Source organism: Coloeus monedula (assembly GCF_965178545.1).
Source record: "Coloeus monedula genome assembly, chromosome: 5".
NCBI classification, from domain to species: domain Eukaryota; kingdom Metazoa; phylum Chordata; class Aves; order Passeriformes; family Corvidae; genus Coloeus; species Coloeus monedula.
This window is the reverse complement of record NC_138785.1, coordinates 56,746,352-56,766,244: the sequence shown is the minus strand read 5'-3', so window position 1 is coordinate 56,766,244 and position 19,893 is coordinate 56,746,352. Positions and strand designations below refer to the sequence as shown.

Sequence of the window (19,893 nt, the reverse complement as noted above, 5' to 3'; positions counted from 1 at the left end):
GATCTGCTGGTTAGATGGCAAGTTTACAGTTTATTTTCTCAGTGTAAGTTGCCTACTGAAACAGAAAAAAATCAAAAATAATAAAGCTTCAGTGCCTAATGCAGCCCCCCCATCCAGCTCCCTGTTAAGATCAGCACTAGAACAGACAGCAGTGCTGGTGGCTGCTTTGTCTAATCTACAGTACCACACTATTTTATTGACTAACATATCTATTTGTCATTTATTTGTCTTCATCACTTGCGTTCCGAATGCAATTATCAAAGGTGTCCTTACACCTTTAAATCTACTTTGGAAGTAGAGCCACAGCCAAAATGCTAATGAGCTTGCCTTAATTGTAAACACTGAGCACTGATAAGAATGAAACTCCATCCTCTGATCTAAGGAGTTCTTACGTGTTTCCTACTTACACCACTTTTTATCTGATTCTCCTTCACTTCTGCTCTTAGGCAGATTAATAGGTATCTGAACAGACAAATAACAGTACTACATCTCCTTCACACCCTTTTGACAGACTTTTGAGAGTGCAAAATATTTTTGGAAAATTATTATTGGAAAAAAGATTACTGAATGATCAGGTGGACGGCAATTTTTCAGGCTGGAACAATCGGTTCCCCAGCACTCACATGAACACATTTGTAACTTGTACTTAAATGCTGATGGGACATTTTTTAGAATGTGATAAGTGTGAAATAGCCTGTAGTTTTATCAGTGCTGGTTGCTGCCCACGCTTGCAAAAAAAGTTTTATTGTGATCATTAAGTTGCAGGTAGGCAGTGCCTCTGGACTGTAAAATAGGAATGTTAGTGTGCAGTGATGAAAGCAAACTTTGCTCAACACCTGTCTATATATATTGCAGGTTTCAGTGGCTGCCCAGCTGATCCGTTCACTCTATTGTCTGGGAATTAAGTCGTGGTAAGTAAGAGCAACTGAGACTGAGTTTTCTTTTCTTCTCTTTTGAACTTTTTTAGCTTGCAAATCTAAAACTCTGCTTTTGCAGTTCAAGGAATGGCAACAGAGAGATAATGTGGGGTACTGGAGTGGCATATGAAATGTCATCCTCTTGTTAACATTTTCACCTCGTTTTCCTTTAACTGCATCTATATTTTAAGGAAGGGATTAAAAAAATGTAGTTCTGAAAACAAACTGTGCTTTTTTTCTACAATTAGCTGGGTTTATTTTTATGAAATATGATAAAGATATAAGGTATTTTGTTGGCAGCTGCCACCCCCCGCCCCCTCAAAGAAACTGCCTATAGCAAAAGAAAGTATTGGTTTAACTATTATTTGGATTGAAAAGAAGTGAGATTTTAAGTCACAGTAATCAGTGGTATTGGATACTGGAAAATGTCTAGGATATGATTAATGAAACACTGGAAGGAAATAGGGTCAGTTCATGTGTTAGATAGATCTTGTGTAAAGCCTGTGTGCCTCACGATGGCCGTGTCAGGCTATTCTTGATGGAAACATTTTCTTATGCTAATTTGGTTTGATACACGGAGGTAAAAGGAATACATTAGAGTCTAATGTAGTTTGCTCAACTAATGTGGCAGCAGGCAGAAATCAACTGGTTTCTCAGTAACTTTTATTATCAGCTCTTCCACTAGATCAGTAAGTCTTTTTAATGTCATTATTTTTTCCTCTCTTTATTCTTTACTATATATTTTGTCTTTTGGATGAGGTAGACCTATTCTATTCTATTTCCTTGTTGGTGGGGTTATTAATTTTCATGTCATTTTATTCTGAAAAAGTAATTGGTCTATTTAAATACTAGGCATTTCAAGCAATTCACTGGTATTTCCTGGCTCTGGCTCCTCCGTGGAAGTGTCCAGTGTTTTGCTTGGTCATGAAGTCCCAGTCTTTGGGATCTGTTCTCTCTCTGCACATACCGAGATATTAGTTCTCTTTGCTAGTTTATGATTCTTTTTAGTTTTGCTATGTGTTAGATTTAGGCTTGTGAGCAATGAGTCTTACAGATCCATAGGCATAAAAAATGAGCAGAGTGCTCTGTTTTTGTAGCTTTCACATATCTCTTTTTGCCTTTACTACTGCATGAGTTGAAAGTTTACATCCTGGCTAAGCCTGCTGACTTATTCAAAGAAAAAGCCCCAAGGAAGCGGCTGCTGCCAGAGCAAAGGCAAGACTTGTTCCTAGCAAGGCTGAATCATTGCTGGTGTTTATTTAAGTTGTTAGTGGTGCTGTTGCACCTGGGGCTTTGAGAAACATGCAACAGGTTCTGGGGCAAACTATCAGCTGATGTAAAGCTACCGAATGAGTTTGTGCTGGCTGCGGAGCTTTCTTTTCCCGTCTCTACAGAATGCGCTTCTATGTTGCAAGTGGTACATTTTGAGGGAAAAAAGACAATATTTCTTCAAACTGTATATAAGAAAGGCTGCTATGTAGCTTGGTATTTATTCCTATGAATTAAGTGTGATAAATATTCATATTTACTAAGTCAGATATTTGGATATCAGATTAGCTGATAAATCCTTTTTTAAGATAAAAACTGTAGTGCTCTGGTAAATGATGGAGAAGTGATGTATTTTTGTAGAAAAGCTGAGACAGAAGGAGGGAGAGGGAGAGAGAGAGAGAATGGGGAAAGCCTGGCTGGACCCAAAATCTGATATGAAGCTGCTCAAGCAGCCTGTAGGTGCATGTATGGTCACATTGGTGGTTGTTGTAGTTATTATCAGTTAGTTTTGAAAATACTGCTTTTTCTTCGGTACTTTTAATTTCATCTTGGTTTGACTGGGTCTGTTCCCCAGGAGTGAGATTTCTTTAAGGCTTACTGCTCTGTAGCTCTGTCAGGCACAGTGTGGCCTTTCAGTGAGCTGTCATGGGTGGAGAGGTACGAACAATGCCAGCCAGGCACACACAGGTAGTAGTTCATTTTCTCTGTGTTAAGTCCAGCAAAACAAACACATTGACAACTGTTTCTGATTTAAAACTGCAAAGCACGGAGAGTGCAGCTCTGCCACAGAGGCAAAGCTGTTACAGCCCAGTGAGTCACTGAGGAATGCAATATAGGGCAACTGCATGACACCTAGTGTTACTCAGATAATTCCCGAGAGACTTTAACTCTTTGGAATGCTGTAGTGAGAGAGTATGGATATAAAAACCACAGGAGCCCGCTTTGGCTCTGAGTTTTTCTCTCTCACATTTTATTTCAGAATTTGAATGCCATTGATTTTTTTTGTCTATCTCACTCTTAGGAGGAGGAAGGTTCAGTTTCTTTTGAAGTTAGAAAGGATATCACACATGGCTAGCATTTTCCAAAGGCAAGGAAAGACTATACTCACAACGAAAGAAGCACACAGGATGGTGTGAGAGGATTTGCCATGAGGTTCACTGAAATGGACTGGATTACATCTTGCACAGGCATTAGTTTTCAGACCTTTGCAATATGCATAGCATATTGTGACCTGCCACTTTCAGGAGGAAATTAGGTCCTGTTTCAGCACTGCTCCCAACAGGTGGATATCCAAAGCACCAACGTGTGTCCTGACATGAGCTCCATGAGTTCACCCTGTGTGCAGGCACCCTGGCTGTCCTGCCAGCCAAGGCACAGCACTGAGACACCACGGCTGGCCCGGGGGTGGGCAGAGCTCATCACTCCAGCACCTCATCCAGCAATTGTGGCTATCCTGCCTTTGGATCTGGACTGGTGTCCAGCTGAACACAGCAAGTTGTTGCAGTGTGCGTTGTCATTGGTCCATTCTCTAATATATTCCTTTGCATGTAGTTGTCCTTGATGCTCAAAAGTAAACCACTCTTAGGGTTTTCATTGTCATTTATATCTTGCGTCAGCAATGTTGGTCTTTTCTACCACACCTGACGTCAGCCTTTCCAAGGGCGCATGTGAGCTGCCAGGGAGCTATTCGGTCGCTTTGCCACCCCAGTACTCTGCTCCTCCAAGGCACACTGATTGTCTTCTGAGCATTTTCTCAGGGTGTTAATGTCTGTATTTGGGCCATGGAAGAATTCTTAAAGGGAAAACTATAGAATGTAGATTCTCTTTATAGCACAGTGATTAATTAACAGTAAGTAGCTGTGGCTAGGACTCCAATAAAGAGAGTATCAGGTGTCTCTCGACTATCTTCTCAGCTGTTCCTCTTAACAAGAGCTGGGATCTGTGAAAGCTGACAGCTTTGGTAGCACTTCAAGGATATAGATAGGTCTGCTTGCATCAGTCCTTGATACCATTCACACAGCATGGGCTGTTCTAGTAATACCTCTGCAAGCCCAAATGCTCAAGGCAAATGCTGTAAAGGCCTCCAGTATTCAGGTCTACTTTCTCAAATCAGAGGTTGGCTAGGGCTCATATGAATAACTTTATATACATACCTATAAAAAACTTCCTCTACAGAGGTGATCAACTCTCATTCTATGATGATTAATCACATAAAGCATAAACAATAATAATACATGACGTACCTGTGGGATCCTGAGCACCTCAGGAACATGGGAGATGCTTATTATGGAAAAATGCTCTGCCGAATTCTTGTATGGGGAGAGTTTATTTAGGAGACATAGAGGCTGTTTGTCTGCTGAAGTTTTCAAGCTCCAGTTTCTTCATTGAATGCATCAGCTCAGTTTCCATACTGTAATCATGCAGGCTGAATCCTTCATTTCCATATTAAGTGTAACAGAAGAGCTGTAGCACTGATGGCATCTCCAGGGATGGCAGCATCCAGCATATTCCGCGTCTCCATGGTTGGAATAAGTTGCAGCTTCACATCTAATTTTCCAGTATATTTTCATGATTGCATTTCACTTAAGAATCACTTGTGCAGAGCAGTTATTTTTAAAAAGCTCTTTAAATGCTGAACATATATAAATGAAACTTGTTTAACAAGATGGAGGTGCTTTTGTCTGGGTGGGGCTGGAGGTTGTTTTGGCATGGATGAAAATGCAAGAATTTGCTTCAAGGAAATGGAAATCCTTGTTGAAACAAGCAAGAGTGACTTTCTTTCATCTGTTCTAAGATCTTTGTGTATCTTGGGAGCTGCTCTGAGTCTTACACCTCAGATAAAGAATGTGAAAAGCATAGATTTTGCTAATGGAATTGTAGAATAACTTTTCCTGGTAATGTGGAAGGGGAGATACTCTCTTCTTTGTGAAGTGCCAGAAAACAACACCTACCTGTGTTACAGTGAGACACGAGTGATTTTGTCTGTGACTCTTCCTTCCTGGTTAAAGGAGGAGGATGTGTGGCTTACTGATGTGGGCAGGGACGAAACATTTTCACCATCAGCTACATAAAGGATTATGATTAAATGAATGATTGATTATACTCCCTTAGAGTGACTGCTAACTGCTGGTGAACCTTGTTTACGGGAGCATGATACCAACTCTGACTTTTGGAGGTTGGGCACTGGTTTATGCGGAGCATTGGAGGCAAATGTGCTGACCAGTGTTTCAGACACATGGGTGCCAGATGTACTGGTTATGGGGCAGCTCTGACTGCAGCACTGACTGACTTCTGTGGCAGAGAGGGTGGACAAGACAGACCTGAAGGTGAGGCTTTCCTAGACAGGGTTTACTTCTCCCATCCTTTCCACTGAGTTTTTGGATGTGGTCACCAAGTCTGTAGAGGCAGAAGTACTGTGGTACATATTTGTCTTGTCTTTCCATAGTCACCTTCCCCCTCCTTCATGTCCCTCCCTCCGGCTTCCAATATTGGTGAAGTAAACAGGGAGGACTCTTCCAGGCTTGGCCTCCTCTTGTGCCTGGACTAGGTCCGTCATGTGGGCTTGCGCCTGTGCTGGCAGGATTTGGCCATGTGATGTCATACTTTTAAAGTTATTATTTATTAATATTACAGTGCATGTCAAATGTGCCCAAAAGGGGTTGGGAAGGAATAGGTTCAGAGAGAGAGCCTATGTGAGATGGGTGAGCTGGACCTTGCTCCCGCCAGCTCAGCTTCACTTGCAGCATCAGCTGTGAGTTACAGGCAAATACAGACCAGCAAATGGCCACTGGTCTCTAATTGTCCTCTTGCCCAGGCACTCAGCAAGCTTGAAACCCTGGGATCTTCCTCCGCCTTGTCCAGGATTCTCCTCTTCATGTTTCCACGGAATGAACCAGTAGAGGCAACAAGGCATTGTGTCTAGCATTCATGACCCAAACCGAGCAGTGCTTTAGGGAAGAATTTTTTTGCTAAAAAATCTATGTATTGAAGTATTGAATTACCAGGCAGTTGCTTATATCCAGAAGGTGGAAGAAAGTAAAGCAGTTCTCTGACTTCTTGCTGAAAGGAATTGAAATTAATTAAAGAGAAGAAATGCCTACCTTTTGGAAAGCAGAGGAATCTTGGCTTTCATGGCCATTGAAAGTGTATGAAAGTACAAATGTGAGATGGAAATAATTTTTTAATTGTGTACACTAATAAATAAATTGTGTTTTAAAACATAATTGAGAAATCAATTTCCCAACTAGAGGAATAACTCATAAAGATTAGTAAAAATTTGTGTTCAAGGGAAAATTTCTTTTATTTCATTTTCATCTCCTTTGCACTTAATCCTTATCATATTTCTCACATACACTCTTGTGAGGTGAATATTTTGACTGCATGTGCATTTCAATCAACACTACTTTGTTAGTCACAGATCATGGCTCCCTGGCCAGAGGTAGAGAAGCCTGAAACCAATAACTATATTGGGGACTCTTCCAAACAAAACCAGAACATGGCTGGGAAAGAAGGAGAAAATCACAAAGGTAAAGTGCTCACTCGTGAGTTACAGAGGTAAATAAGTTTTGGGGATCCTTGGAGGAGATGGTAAGTAATTAAACAATTTTTTTAATGTTTTATTTCATCAGGCAATGTGGCTTCACTTGGAAATAAAGGGGAAATTCAACCTGCATTTTCCACAGTAGCTTTGATAGATGAGACAAGGCCAGAAGAAGATGATCCATGGGCTCTGCCGGAACTGCAGGACACTGGGGTCAAGTGGTCAGGTAGCCATTTCTCCATAAATAAGTTACCTACATTGTTTTCTCATCACTTATCTCACTTCCTCCAAGACTTAATGGGCATATTATATTTAGTCAGTTAAGAAGAATCCTGAAATCATGCTTCTTACCCTTATAACACAAGGAGATACATGGAAAACAGTCCAGCACTAATATAGTCTTAAATCCAGGCACCTGTTGGTCTTTTTTTACTCAGTAGGATGACTATAAAACCAAGGGTCAATCTCAGATTTCATAAGGCTTTTGTCACATACCAGAAAGGTTTTTTTGTGGTAAAAGTAGGTAAACAAAATACCTGCTTCTGCAGTTAAAATGTGATTAAGAACATTCTTTTGGGTTTAATCACACACTGGAGCCACATCACTGTCTTTGTCTCCACTGTCTCCGCTTGTGCACTAGAGTATTCCGGAGAAAAAATCAAGCGATTTTTTATACATAATGTATTTGTTTTGCAGAACTGGATAGAAAAGGAAAAATCATTCGTGTACTCTATGGGATAGGGAAGTTCATTATGCTACTTGGATTACTCTACATGTTCGTCTGTTCTCTGGATGTATTGAGCTCTGCTTTTCAACTGGTAGGAGGTATGAAAATATCTAAAATATCAAGAATAAATTATGAATAAGGCAGTAAATTTTGTCTGAGACACTTAATTACAGCTATTACTCTTCAAAAACATTCTTCATATGTGTTGAGATACCGATTCAGAAGAAGTAGCTCTGATTGAACATTGACCTTCATTTGTTTGAAAAGGTCTTTCTGTCTCAAATTCCAGAGAGCTGTTGATGTAGGGGTTATTGGCCCCAATTTCCTAGTAGCTTCCTGTTACTTTAGGGACAGTTTACAAAAATACATCTGTGCATAAATCTACCGATGTAAAAGACATTTCAACAAGGTGAAATAGGAAAATTGTCCTCTTGATCAAAGCATCTAACACTGAGATGTCCCCCAAAACCTTCAAAGATGAAAACTATTGAAATGTGTTTTTTACAATTTACCTCCAAGTGTTGAATTCAGGTGATGGACTCAGGAGTGGTTATGAAGAAATATGTGTGCTCCTGAGGAAGTATTTTGCAAACACAGAAAAGTACAGGAACAGAATTAATCAGTATTATTAAAAGCATTTTCTTTAATTCAGTATCCAAAAATACCAAGTAGTAGAATTTAAACCAAGGTATGTGTGATTTTTTGTCCTACAGTCTTTCCTCTCATGGCTGTGGCTCTTCTCTGCAGAGTTCAGCAGGGCTTATAATCACTGAAATGAGAGAATATAAAGTATTTTCTAATAGCTGAGAAGCTGAGAGTCCAGGACGTGAATCTGGATCCTGGGGCTACATTGTACTTTTTGGGATGGCAAACATGGTTGTATATGTATCAATTAAATGGCTGAATGATCTTTAATTAAACACTCTGATAGTTTCTGTGGACATTACCTTGTACTTCCCTCACTCTGAGAATATTTATATATATATATATATTTAATAGGTAAAGCAGCAGGGGACATATTTAAAGATGATTCCGTGCTCTCGAATCCTGTTGCGGGATTGGTGATTGGAGTTCTGGTGACGGTTATGGTCCAGAGCTCCAGTACTTCTTCATCCATTGTGGTCAGCATGGTGTCCTCCACATGTAAGTCTGCTCACAGTATCTTCCTAGAGATCACTCATAAACCTTGTCTCAGATGCAAACATTCCCACTTGTGTTCAAATTGTAGAAGCTTTGGGCATACGAATAGAGACTGTAGGAAAAGATTTTCACAGCTGTTTCCCTGATATAAAATCAAATTTTAAAAAGTAATAATAATGGTATTAATATTAGTAGTAGTAGTACCAGTAATAGTAGTAAGACCACAACTGCAGTGAAAATCTTTGGAAGCCTTGGCACTGAATGACTGATTTTTGTAATTATCTGCATACTTTTGTCACATTAGGCAGTTACTGGACTTCATTGTTTCTGTGGTATAATTTCAAAATTCTGCACTAAGTAGGCAAATGCCTGGGAAAGAAAACTAATAACCATGGGCCACAGTTTCAGTGGGGATCATGGGGACTATGGGAGTGCCCTGTTCCCAGACGGCTTGATTGAAACAAACATGTTTGGATTGGAGTAGCTAATCCCACCGACATCAAGGCACGTCAGGGTTTCACTGACGGTAACAGAAATTTTCATTGAAGCATAGAGCTTGCTGATGACCTGACTTTTTCATTCAGTGTTTCGTTTTCTGCTTTCCAGTGCTGACTGTTAGAGCAGCTATTCCTATCATCATGGGAGCAAACATTGGCACCTCGGTTACAAACACGGTTGTGGCACTTATGCAAGCCGGGGACAGGAATGAATTTAGAAGGTATTGTACTTAAATTCTAGAGCTGGAAAATTGTTTCTTCCTTTTTTTTAGGTCTTCTTCTATATTCCCTATCACTACTACAGCCATTCAGCCTTCCTAGATAAGAAAGTCACAAGCATGGCCATGGCAAAGGTATAGTGCTGCCTACGTATATGGCTTCATATGCTTGAAGAAAAACACATCGAGTTCCTTTGCAGGTTTTGTGGGTTTGTAAGAATTCACCATTTTTAGTGATCTTACAGAAGGATAAATTTTCAAGTGCTCCCACTATACTCCCCACCTTTTATTATATCTTAGTTATGGGAAGGCTGTACAAGAAGTTAATATTACATGAATTTAGTCTGGTTTCCTTAAAAGAGATTTCAATGTTGAAGGCTTCTTAAGTCTACAGTAAGCAAGAGCTGGTAACTGGAGAGAAATGAGGTGTTCTGGATATCAACTTTTAGACTGCCACTTGCCATTGCCCCTGAGAGAGCTCATGGATCATGGAGATGGGCAGTAAACTTGGGAGGGATAGGAGGCTTTGTTACCTTGTCATTTATGGCATACTGGGCATATTGAAATACTCTTAGCCAAAGCCTCTGAGGGAAGAGCTGTGGCTCCTCAGGCTTTGCAGGAGAAGATGGAAGGGGGCTATACACCAACACTTTGCAGGAACATGTGGGAGAGCTGCAAAGCCCTCTTGCCCCAGGAGTCAGGGAGAACAGGTCCCAGAGGCAATGATTGGCTGAGGATTAAAAATGTACCAAAAACAGGTGAGAGGCAAAACAAATATAGGCTGTACAGCCACTTCTTTCTTCAAACAAGTACTCCTGGCGGCCTCATGTTAAAGATCACTTTTTTCTAGTTTTTCTTGTTTTACTCACCTGTCTGGCTCTTTAGTTGGTCAACAGTGTGGAGCCAACTTAGCACTCCATAACAAAGTAGCCATCTCCTTTGACCCCAGAAATTAAATTATTCCCACCTTGAAATAGTTTTCATCCCCTCTTTTATAATTTCATATCTAATTGATGTTGTACACATTTTGTTTAATTAAAAGCAACTCTTTTTTAAAAATTTCTTCTTGCAGGGCCTTTGCTGGGGCAACAATCCATGATTTCTTTAACTGGCTTGCTGTGTTTGCCCTGTTGCCTATTGAAGTTATTTCTGGCTATCTCTACCATCTCACCAATGTTATAGTTGAGTCCTTTCATCTTGAAAGTGGTGAGGATGCCCCAGAGCTACTGAAAGTTATCACAGATCCCTTTACAAAGCTCATCATTGAGGTAAGCTCTTTCTCATTTCAAGGAAGCTGCTTACTTGGTTCAGTTACAATTAATCAAAATGCTCTTGAGTATGAGAAGGCTTCCCACTCCTTTCTCTGTGTCCTTGGGGTAAAGTTCATTAGCAGATGAATTCTTTTTATTCACATTTCATAAAGCCCCAGCTCTGTATTTCTGGTTTCTATTTCCCCCACATTTCACCTTAGCGATGGCAGACCTAGCTAGGAGGACTGAGAAGGCAGGTGAGGACAAATGCAGCCATGTGGGATGGATGGGAAGGATGCCTGTTGCCTGGACATTGGCAGATAGTACTAGTGGAGACAACCTGCCACAGCCAGAGGATCAGCATAGGACCTGATGATGACACTGAAATTATGGGACATAATCATGTGCACCTAGTGGCCAGGGGGATGCACGCAGCACCTGAAGTGACAGTAAATACAGCTAGGCAGTTGTGTCAGAGCAGCTGAGTAAACAGAAAGGATGAGATGGGGTAGTGGATGATGTGGGGAGAATGAGACAGCATTTGTGCATGTAGAGTTGGACCTTTTTCCTGGGAGTAACCTGCCTCCTACCTGTTGGGCAGCAGTTCTAGCATTAGAGTCATGCAGATTTTATATGGTCGAGCTTCCAAAGGGGGTTATTTGAGTAGAGCTGAACAGAAGTATGTGATGCAAGCTGGAATAATGCATTTTTAAAATTCTTTTTATTCTTCTTTTTAAGCTTGATAAATCAGTAATAAATGCAATTGCTACTAATGATGAATCAGCAAAAAACAAAAGCCTGGTAAAGATCTGGTGTGTCACTGAAACCAATGTGGTGAGTATCATGTTAAATTAATTGTCAGGTACCTCAGGAAATATATTACTGATCTGTAGCTGATGCTCCTTGTCCTAGGATTGTGAAATTAGATTTTTTTAATGAGGGTGGGGTTTTTATCAGCAGAAAAAGAATGAAAAAAATTTAATGTAGTTTCTGCTTCACTTAAACTAAGGATGGTCACCAGTGGTGACCTCGACCTGACTGCTTTCAGTACTGTGCAGACCCTTGCCGATCAGAACTGGTGGATTGGAGCCAAGTCTTCTACTCCTTTCAAATGCAAATGGCTTTAAACTCTGATACTCCTACCAACTTTCTGAAAGTGAAAAAAATCTGCAACATAGGCCAGAGAAAATATTGTTTCAACCACCATTTATCTACTGATCTAATCAGCTTTAGTTTTACGTGTATTAGGGTGATCTAGTGGCAGCTGGCTCTTTGCAGCTTTCTTGGAAAAACGCCCTTGGAGAAAGCCTCTGTGGGGCTGTGTCCTGTTGCTCTTCACCCAACCAGCCCTGCAGCTTGGAGAAATCTCTTGCTCAGATCAACACCAATGAGTATTTTGGTAAACTATGGAGCTGAGTGTTTGGTTTGCATTGTTCAGCTAACTAGCAATTACAACATTAAATATCCTTTGATTCTCTAATTAGAGTATTCTACTTGTTGGCATGTATAGAAAAATAATTCCTGAAGTCCTGGGGCAGAAGATACTTTAGGACTCACCATGGAGGTTGAAATTAAGTGCTCAGCTCCTATTGAATGACAGTCTGGGTGGGAAGTGAAATGCTACCTATGGAGATAGCGCTGGAGCAGGGTTGTGCTCACCCGAAACCCGCTCAGGTTACGCCGCTGAGGCTCTGGGCGTTTCACGTCGAGGAGCCCGCGCTGGGGCGGCTGCGCTGCTGCCAGAGCCCGGCCAGAGCCCCCCCGGTGCCCCTCACTGCCCCGGCAGGCACAGCCCAACCCTCAGCTGGAGAGCTCCGGCCCCTGAGTCCTACACAAGACAAGCAACTACACAGAAAGTGTAGGCTGAGGGACGTGTATATTTCTAGATACGCACTTTTTTCTGTGTTTGCCTATATTTTGGCTGTGTGCCTACTGCCCAAGCTTATAGTCAAATTACAAAAAGATGTGGAACCTCCAGAAGTTTGACCTGAACTTGGTGGGGGAAAAGAAACATAATTTAAATTATTTACATTCCTAGTGGGTTAAACTCATTTCTAGCAAAAATTATTAAATAGACTTATGGCAGGGATAAATACATGCAGACCCCATATGTTTAAAGCAAAACAGACATTTTGATCTAATGCAGCTGCTTTGAAACTCAGATGTTTGAAAAAAATTCAGGCAGGTGAGAAACAAGATTGTGTTGTGTTTATAAAGGATGACAGGATGGCGGACCTGGTGCTCCCTGGAGATGTGGGGGCACTAGATCCATTCCCAATTTTGCCCACCTGCATCATCTGGAGAGGAGTACAAATGCAGGTGTCAGTATGCAGTACCCAGCAAAAAAATATGATTTCTCTTTCCCCATTTCTGCAAAAGAAAATCACTCAAGCACTCTGGAAAGACACCTCGTGTTCAGGAGCATGGTTCAGAGTCCATTTGGCTGTTAGCTGCTCTCGTGTGGAAGTACAGCTCAGTCAGCAAACTCTTTCTTAATCAGCATAAGGATTTATGAACCTGGTGTCAGAATGCAGTATGTCTAGGCTAGGAGAGCTTCTAAAAAAGGCTTTATTGTGGTATAAACAGAAATTCACTAATTTAGTAATGCTAATCATAGTGCTTGTAATTAGCTCTTAGATAGCATTTGGACTTTGAAAACGAAAGTAGTAGCAGCACTTCTGTTTCTACTGACATGGAAACTGATGCACAGGAAATCAGCTTGAGCAGCTGGTGCTCATCCAGCAAGTGAGGCTGCATTAGTGTTGTAGCATTCTGACTCACAGCCCTGTAGTACTCACCAGACCATGAACTGCATTGAGATGTCAGTAAAGAGGTCTTTCTTTGACCAAGGAAGATGTGGCTCTGGCTGGAAAAGGAATGCCACTGTCCCACAGCTGCAGCCAAACGTGAACCTTGCTCCACAAAACCTGTCATCAGTAGTTAAGGCCCTTAGTTACTAATGGCTTGGTGCTATGGTTATTACGATGTAGAAGATTTGGGGAATATTTTAATCTTTAAATTTTGTACTGACTGACTTGGGTAACAGCACAATCATTTATTTTACAAATGCAAAATTTTACCTTGTCATTAATGTGGTGCTAGCTTACAATTTTGACTTTTTAGTTGATGAATCTTGGTTGTAGTAAGATTCGAAAACTCTACATGAGCTCTTGTAGACAACTGAACTATTTGCTTTGTCTGGCAATCTTTAGACACTGCAGAATGTCACAATTCCACCTTCAGAAAACTGCACATCTCCTGACTTTTGCTGGACTGATGGAAATGAGACATGGACCCTCAAGAATATAACTGAAACAGAGTATATCAGTAAATGTAAGTAGTAGAACTACCTCTCTGCAATATCTCTACAAACGTATATAGCTTTCTAATAGTGCTGACAGACCACTTCAGAGGTGTATCCAGAAGCCCTCGCCTGCATACAGACACATGGCCCGAGGAGCCTGAGTGCTGGTGTAGCTGCACAGCTGGAGTTACCAGCATCATCATGGTATCTGGCTGCAGAAGGATCTCTTTCCATGCTCCCTGATACCAGTAATTGAGGTCTTCAGTATCATGTCACCCTCGATGTTCAGATGGCTTGGAGCTACGGTTACTTTGCTGTAATGGTTGCTAAGATATCTCCATCCCTATGCATGCCCTGCAGGACATCCAGCAGCCCTTCTCAGGCATGCAGCCACCTCTGGGCTAAGTTGACCCACCATGCAGCTTGAAGCACCCCAAATTTTCTCCTGCCTTTGTACTCCTCTCCGTTGCAAATTGTCACCTAGTTCCTGCCTGCCCATAGGGGAGCCCGCTGTGTATTTTATAAGCATGTGCACAGAAGCGCCCCTCCTGCCTCACTCAGACATGGCTTTTGGGGAGGAAGGGAGGTGGCATTTTCCCTCTTTGCATCAAGCCCTCAAGCTGTGTGTGCTTTGGTCCCATTTTCTTAGGGGCGTGAATGAAAACCAGAGCTGGGCAAAAATGTGGGTATGCTAATTCATTTTCCTTTTCTTTTTCAGGCCAACACCTCTTTGTAAACTCAGACCTGCCTGATCTTGCCATTGGGCTCATCCTTCTGGCTTTGTCCCTGCTTGTTCTGTGCTCTTGTTTGGTAATGATTGTTAAGCTATTAAACTCTGTGCTTAAAGGACAAGTGGCAAGTGTTATCAAGAAGACAATCAACACTGGTAACTATCTGTTTTTCCTGAGGATTGTTTTCAGGAATGACAAGGACACTGAGCATGTTTATTGATGTCTCATGTTATGGAAGATATTATAGAATAAGTTAAAGAAAATACTATTGAATGAAAATCATGCACACTGCTCAACATTTTTTTCTCCCAAGCATGTCCTTTTCCTTAGTTTAAAAATCTATTAGTGAACATCTTGATTGAGAAATGTGGCAGATTAACAGCATTAGAGACTAAAGTCCAGGCTCTGTTCCTAGATGTATAATGATTAGCTGTTAGAAATGTTGTGTTCCGATCCTCAAAAGATAGCATCAAAGTACTGAGATTGTGATTGCCTGCTCTGGCACAGGGCTTGTGTATTCCTTCTAAAGTAAGTTGAAAGAAGTTCATAGTGATTAATGATCTTGTCCTGTTCCACTGCCTAACTCTCTCTTCAGTAGGATAAGGCAGCCTTGAATAGTGGTATTTTTCTGTCTTTCCCTGTGCTGTCCAGGTGTTTCTTTCAGCCTGGATCCAATGAGTGCAAATGTTGGGGTTTTTTTTCACTAGGCTGCTTTTCCTTCATACCCTCTTGAATGGAGAGATTAGAAACTGTAGCAGAGAAAAGCAATCCTGGCACAGATCTCAGGCTGTGGTTGAAGTGAGGGTTCACAGAAACACAGAAGGCAACAAAGTGGTCCCCAAGCTGTCTTCTCCTGGGCAAAGAACACTGCCCAAATTAAAAACAAGGGGTAGAAAGCAAACAGTTGACATGTACTGCTTATTTAATTTGGGATCTCCTCTGTGTTCCTCTGTGTCTTCCCAGCTGATTAAGTCCTCACTTCTCAGCTCTCTCCATAAATATGCAGACTACAGGGGACATTTGTGCCCAGTTTCCCTAATCAGTGTAATTAGCTGTCTTTTGCAAGGGTTAACAAGTGAATTTCTAGGAGATAATCTGCTTGAAACAAGTCAGAACAAACAAAAGGCTTGGTTTTCTCAGGATGGCTTCAAAGCTTTCTGAAGATCTGATCCATGCAGTGGGTGCCTGGTTGCTGAAACCAAGGCTCTCAAGATGCCCAGAAGCTTTTGTGTTGACCTCTGCGGAAACATTTCTGGTACCTAATTGTATCACAACACACATGCTACCCTGGTCAGGACAAATGTCTACCTAGACTAGTATCCACCTCAAAGTGTATCCAGTGGTGCAAGACTATAGAAGGAGCACAGCAAAGAGGATAAATCAGAGAGTAGAACTGACCCCAAATGGTCATTTGAGACCCAGTATGCAAACAATATATCTACATTTTAAGTGCTTAACAGTCTTCACTGCTGTGTCACAGCAGTAACATAGATCACTCTGTTATGCTAACAGCAGTGTTCTCCCTCTAATTTTCAGATTTTCCATTTCCTTTTACTTGGCTTGCTGGATACCTGGCTATGCTTGCGGGGGCTGGTATGACCTTCGTTGTCCAAAGTAGTTCTGTTTTCACATCTGCTATTACACCCCTTGTTGGTAAGTTGTAAATACTGTGTTCTTTATCCCCACGTTTTATCTTTTCCATCATTCTGAAACCAACTCAATCCTGTTTCTTTTCTCGTAGGCATTGGCGTTATAAGCATTGAGCGCTCTTATCCCCTTACCTTAGGAGCCAACATTGGCACAACCACAACAGCTATACTTGCAGCTTTAGCAAGTCCAGGGAGTACATTAAAATATTCATTACAGGTCAGTATAAAACAATGCTTTCTTGACTTCATTTAGAATTTGTAACTTTTCTGAAGAAAAACCTGACAAAAGTGGCTGTGATGCAAATATGCCGTTCATGTTGTGCCTGACTTTGTGTGTGCTGTTAATGACAGTGCATTCACTTCAACTGCTAGAGCAAAAAGATTGCATTAAACATTCTCAGAACGTCAATATATAGTCAATCTTGCTGTCATAAATTGTCTTGATCTGAGTGAATTGATTCAGAACTGAGACAGGGGAGGCTACTTGACCCGAATGTGGGGTCTTTGCAGCTTGGAATTCAGTGCCCACATACTGACAACCCTCTGAGGGTTACTGACTTCCTTCAGTAAGCTCCCTTCTCTGGACCCTAACTCAGTTCATGCAGTGTACAGGGACTCCTGTAACCTAAGTGAAGGCTGCACAATCCTTAAGCTGGCAAGCTCTCTATCTACCTGACGTTGCAGTGAGCATCACGGCATCTATTTTTCTCATTGTAAATGTAATTTGAGTGGGTTTTATTGAATTCAGTTTTGCCTCAAACTCTTTGAAAAGTAGGAAGCCTGGCTTTGGGCTCCCACTTTCCACCCAGTATAGAACCTGGCAGCAGATAACATTTGAATGAATGCTCTACATCAAAGAGTGAAAAGATAATGACGTTTCCTTGGTGAATAGGATGAATGTTTTTACTAGCTAAAATAAATCAAGAAAATTACAGAAGTCGTTTTATTGTCCTCAGGCATGATAGAACAGATGTAATCATGAGAAGATGCTATCTTGATAAAGCTCAGATTTCATGATAACATGCTGGTTTTATAATGCACTTTATAAAAAACCCCTGTACTTTCATATTTACTTTAGTCTGATAACACTTACAAAATGAAAATAAGATAAGGTGAGCAGGGAATGTACTGTTTTGTTCAATTATTCTTATTCTAAGTGACTTCTAAGATTTAGCAAGTCTGCACCTTTTAATGCTAATTTAAAAAAAACCCCAAATATTTAAAGTGTGTGAATCAAAGAATTATAAAGACCCAAAGACAAAGACCCCCTCCAGGAATCTCCTTAGTGCCCTACAAACTTAGAGCTAGTTTTTGTAAAATCGAAGTTTGTACCATTAAAAATTTCTCTGTAACCTGTGTGCATTATCAAATTTGTGCTTCCCATGTTTTCATTGAAAATTTGTGGATGCAGAACCCAATAAGGAACAATTCTCACATGGTTCCCACACCTTATTGACAACAGTACTGTTTCCTGAGAGATGGAAGTAATTATCATGTGCATAGGAGCATCTAAAGGCATTTTAGCTAATGAAATTCTCACGTTTTTGCTTTCAGATTGCCTTGTGCCACTTTTTCTTCAATGTCTCTGGGATTATTCTGTTTTATCCGATACCTTTTACCCGCCTGCCAATCCGCATGTGCAAGACCTTGGGAAACATAACAGCACAGTACAGATGGTTTGCTATATTTTATCTTCTCGTCTGTTTCTTTCTTCTCCCTTTGTTTGTATTTGGTCTGTCACTGGCAGGCTGGCCAGTCCTTTTGGGTGTTTGCCTTCCCCTGTTTGCTCTTTTTATTGCTGTGGTTGTAATTAACGTTATGCAGAAAAGGCGGCCACATTCGCTGCCTGAGAAGCTCCAAAACTGGGATTTCCTACCTCTCTGGATGCACTCCCTAGAGCCCTGGGACAATATAATTATGTCTTCACTTGCTTTTTGTGGGAAACACTGCTGTGGCTTCTGCAAGTGTTGCAAAGTCAATGCTGAACAGGAGGGTGCCAAAGACAAGCAGCTAAAAACTATGGAAGTTTATGAAAACACCATGGCAATGGCTGATGAAGAAAGAGGTGGAAGAAGGGCACCAGCTGTAGCTTGTGTTGACAAAACAGGCACAAACAACACAGCTTTATAGTACTGGATCCATGCATATTAGCAGAGATACAGCATAGGACAGCCAGGCTCATCAAAACCACCTTGGACTTTGCACTGAGGACAGAGTGAACATTTTGTTAGGTTTCTGAAGCCAGTGATACATCACTCGTCAAGGAATGGAGTTAAACAAGCTTGACAGAGTCCCTAGAAAATCTATGCTCAGTTGCAAAGCTAATGACAGATTTGCTCACAGAGGATCTACTGTGTGGTACCTTCCTCCAATGTTATCAGTAGCAAGCAAAAGAAATCCTGATGTAGTCCCATGAAGAGAGGGATGAAAGAAGTGGCAATCAATTCAAACATAAAAAAGCAAATAAACAATGCATTTGTAGAATAGCCTTTCTGACCTACTGACTCAGCAGAAATTCAAAGTACCTAAAAAGCCCTGGAAATAAAAAAAAAAAAAGGGGGGGGGGGGGGGGAAAGGAATGCTAATGTTTTCATTGGCCTGTCTGCAATGGTCAAAATGGAAAACAGTAGCTTTCCTAGAATAGACAAAATCTATTCTGTGTGTGAAGGAAAATGAAATGGTGGGACATCCTTCAGAATCTCTGGTAGTCCTACTCTGGCATAAGGGTGCACATAAGCCCATTTGGAGCCCTCTCTGTCTCCTCTGACAGTGGAGACAGGGGTTATAATCTTTTATTATCTCAGGCTAAAGACTATAAAAGTAATTGCTGCTCCCTCTGGCTGCTGAAGGTTAAGCACTCCGTATGGAGACCTCAGTTGGCTACCAAAGCTCTTGACTGACTGAGGACGTGATTGTGCGGCCGTTCCTCTCTCTAGATGGTCCTCTTCAGTCCTGTTCATCATGCAATCCCACAGCTATGGGATGGTACAGGAAGGAGGACAAGTGGCCAGGGTAGGAGAGGAGAGAGCTGTGCCAGCTTGGGCTGATGACAGAAAATCTGTGTGCGGCTGTGGCTCCATTTGCCTGAGCCACAGAAGGAGTTTTCAGAGTAGCAGTGGAGACTGGCTTTAGACCTACAACAGAGGGAGCCTGCAGAGCAGATTATGGATAGCACAGGACATCTGGTAACGTTTACTGGAGAGAAAGGAGTTTTCACCACCCCTTTGTGCTCCAAACCGCCCTGCTTGGAAATAATGTGAATTTTACTGGCAATTGTATGTAGCAATCCAAATCCCAAATAAAATCCATAAGGAGTTTAGTCACTACAATGTCTAACAAATCCATAGGTAGTGCAATACTTGGTAGGAAGCTGCTTGTGCTCAAATGTTATCTTTATTTATTTTTTAGTAAATGCTTGTGAGATTGCTCTGAATCATGGGCTGACAGAAGGCATAATTCCAAGGTCAGAAAAAGATCATTTCAAAGATGCACTCAGTACTTCTGCTGGTCTTCAATAGCTTAGATGTTAGTGAGTATGGAATAATGTCTGAAGTCAAATCACTAACGTTACAAAAAATTTAGGTGGCTGATTGTAAATCAAGCATCATTTAAAGCCCATTTAAGTGGCTGAATTTTAAATTAAATGTGTAA

General features: G+C 41.2%; 1 protein-coding gene across 1 annotated transcript; it reads left to right on the top strand.

Moving 5' to 3' along the window:
* Positions 1-860: 860 nt before the first annotated feature.
* SLC34A2 (solute carrier family 34 member 2) lies at positions 861-18,372 on the top strand (the record flags this gene model as incomplete). Its single annotated transcript, XM_082281418.1, has 13 exons — positions 861-911; positions 6,598-6,712; positions 6,815-6,952; positions 7,423-7,551; positions 8,453-8,596; positions 9,200-9,311; positions 10,381-10,576; positions 11,297-11,392; positions 13,771-13,891; positions 14,581-14,748; positions 16,130-16,246; positions 16,335-16,459; positions 17,797-18,372. The coding sequence occupies exons 2-13, from the start codon at positions 6,607-6,609 to the stop codon at positions 18,370-18,372; spliced, it is 2,028 nt and encodes a 675-aa protein (XP_082137544.1). The 5' UTR covers positions 861-911; positions 6,598-6,606.
* Positions 18,373-19,893: the final 1,521 nt, after the last annotated feature.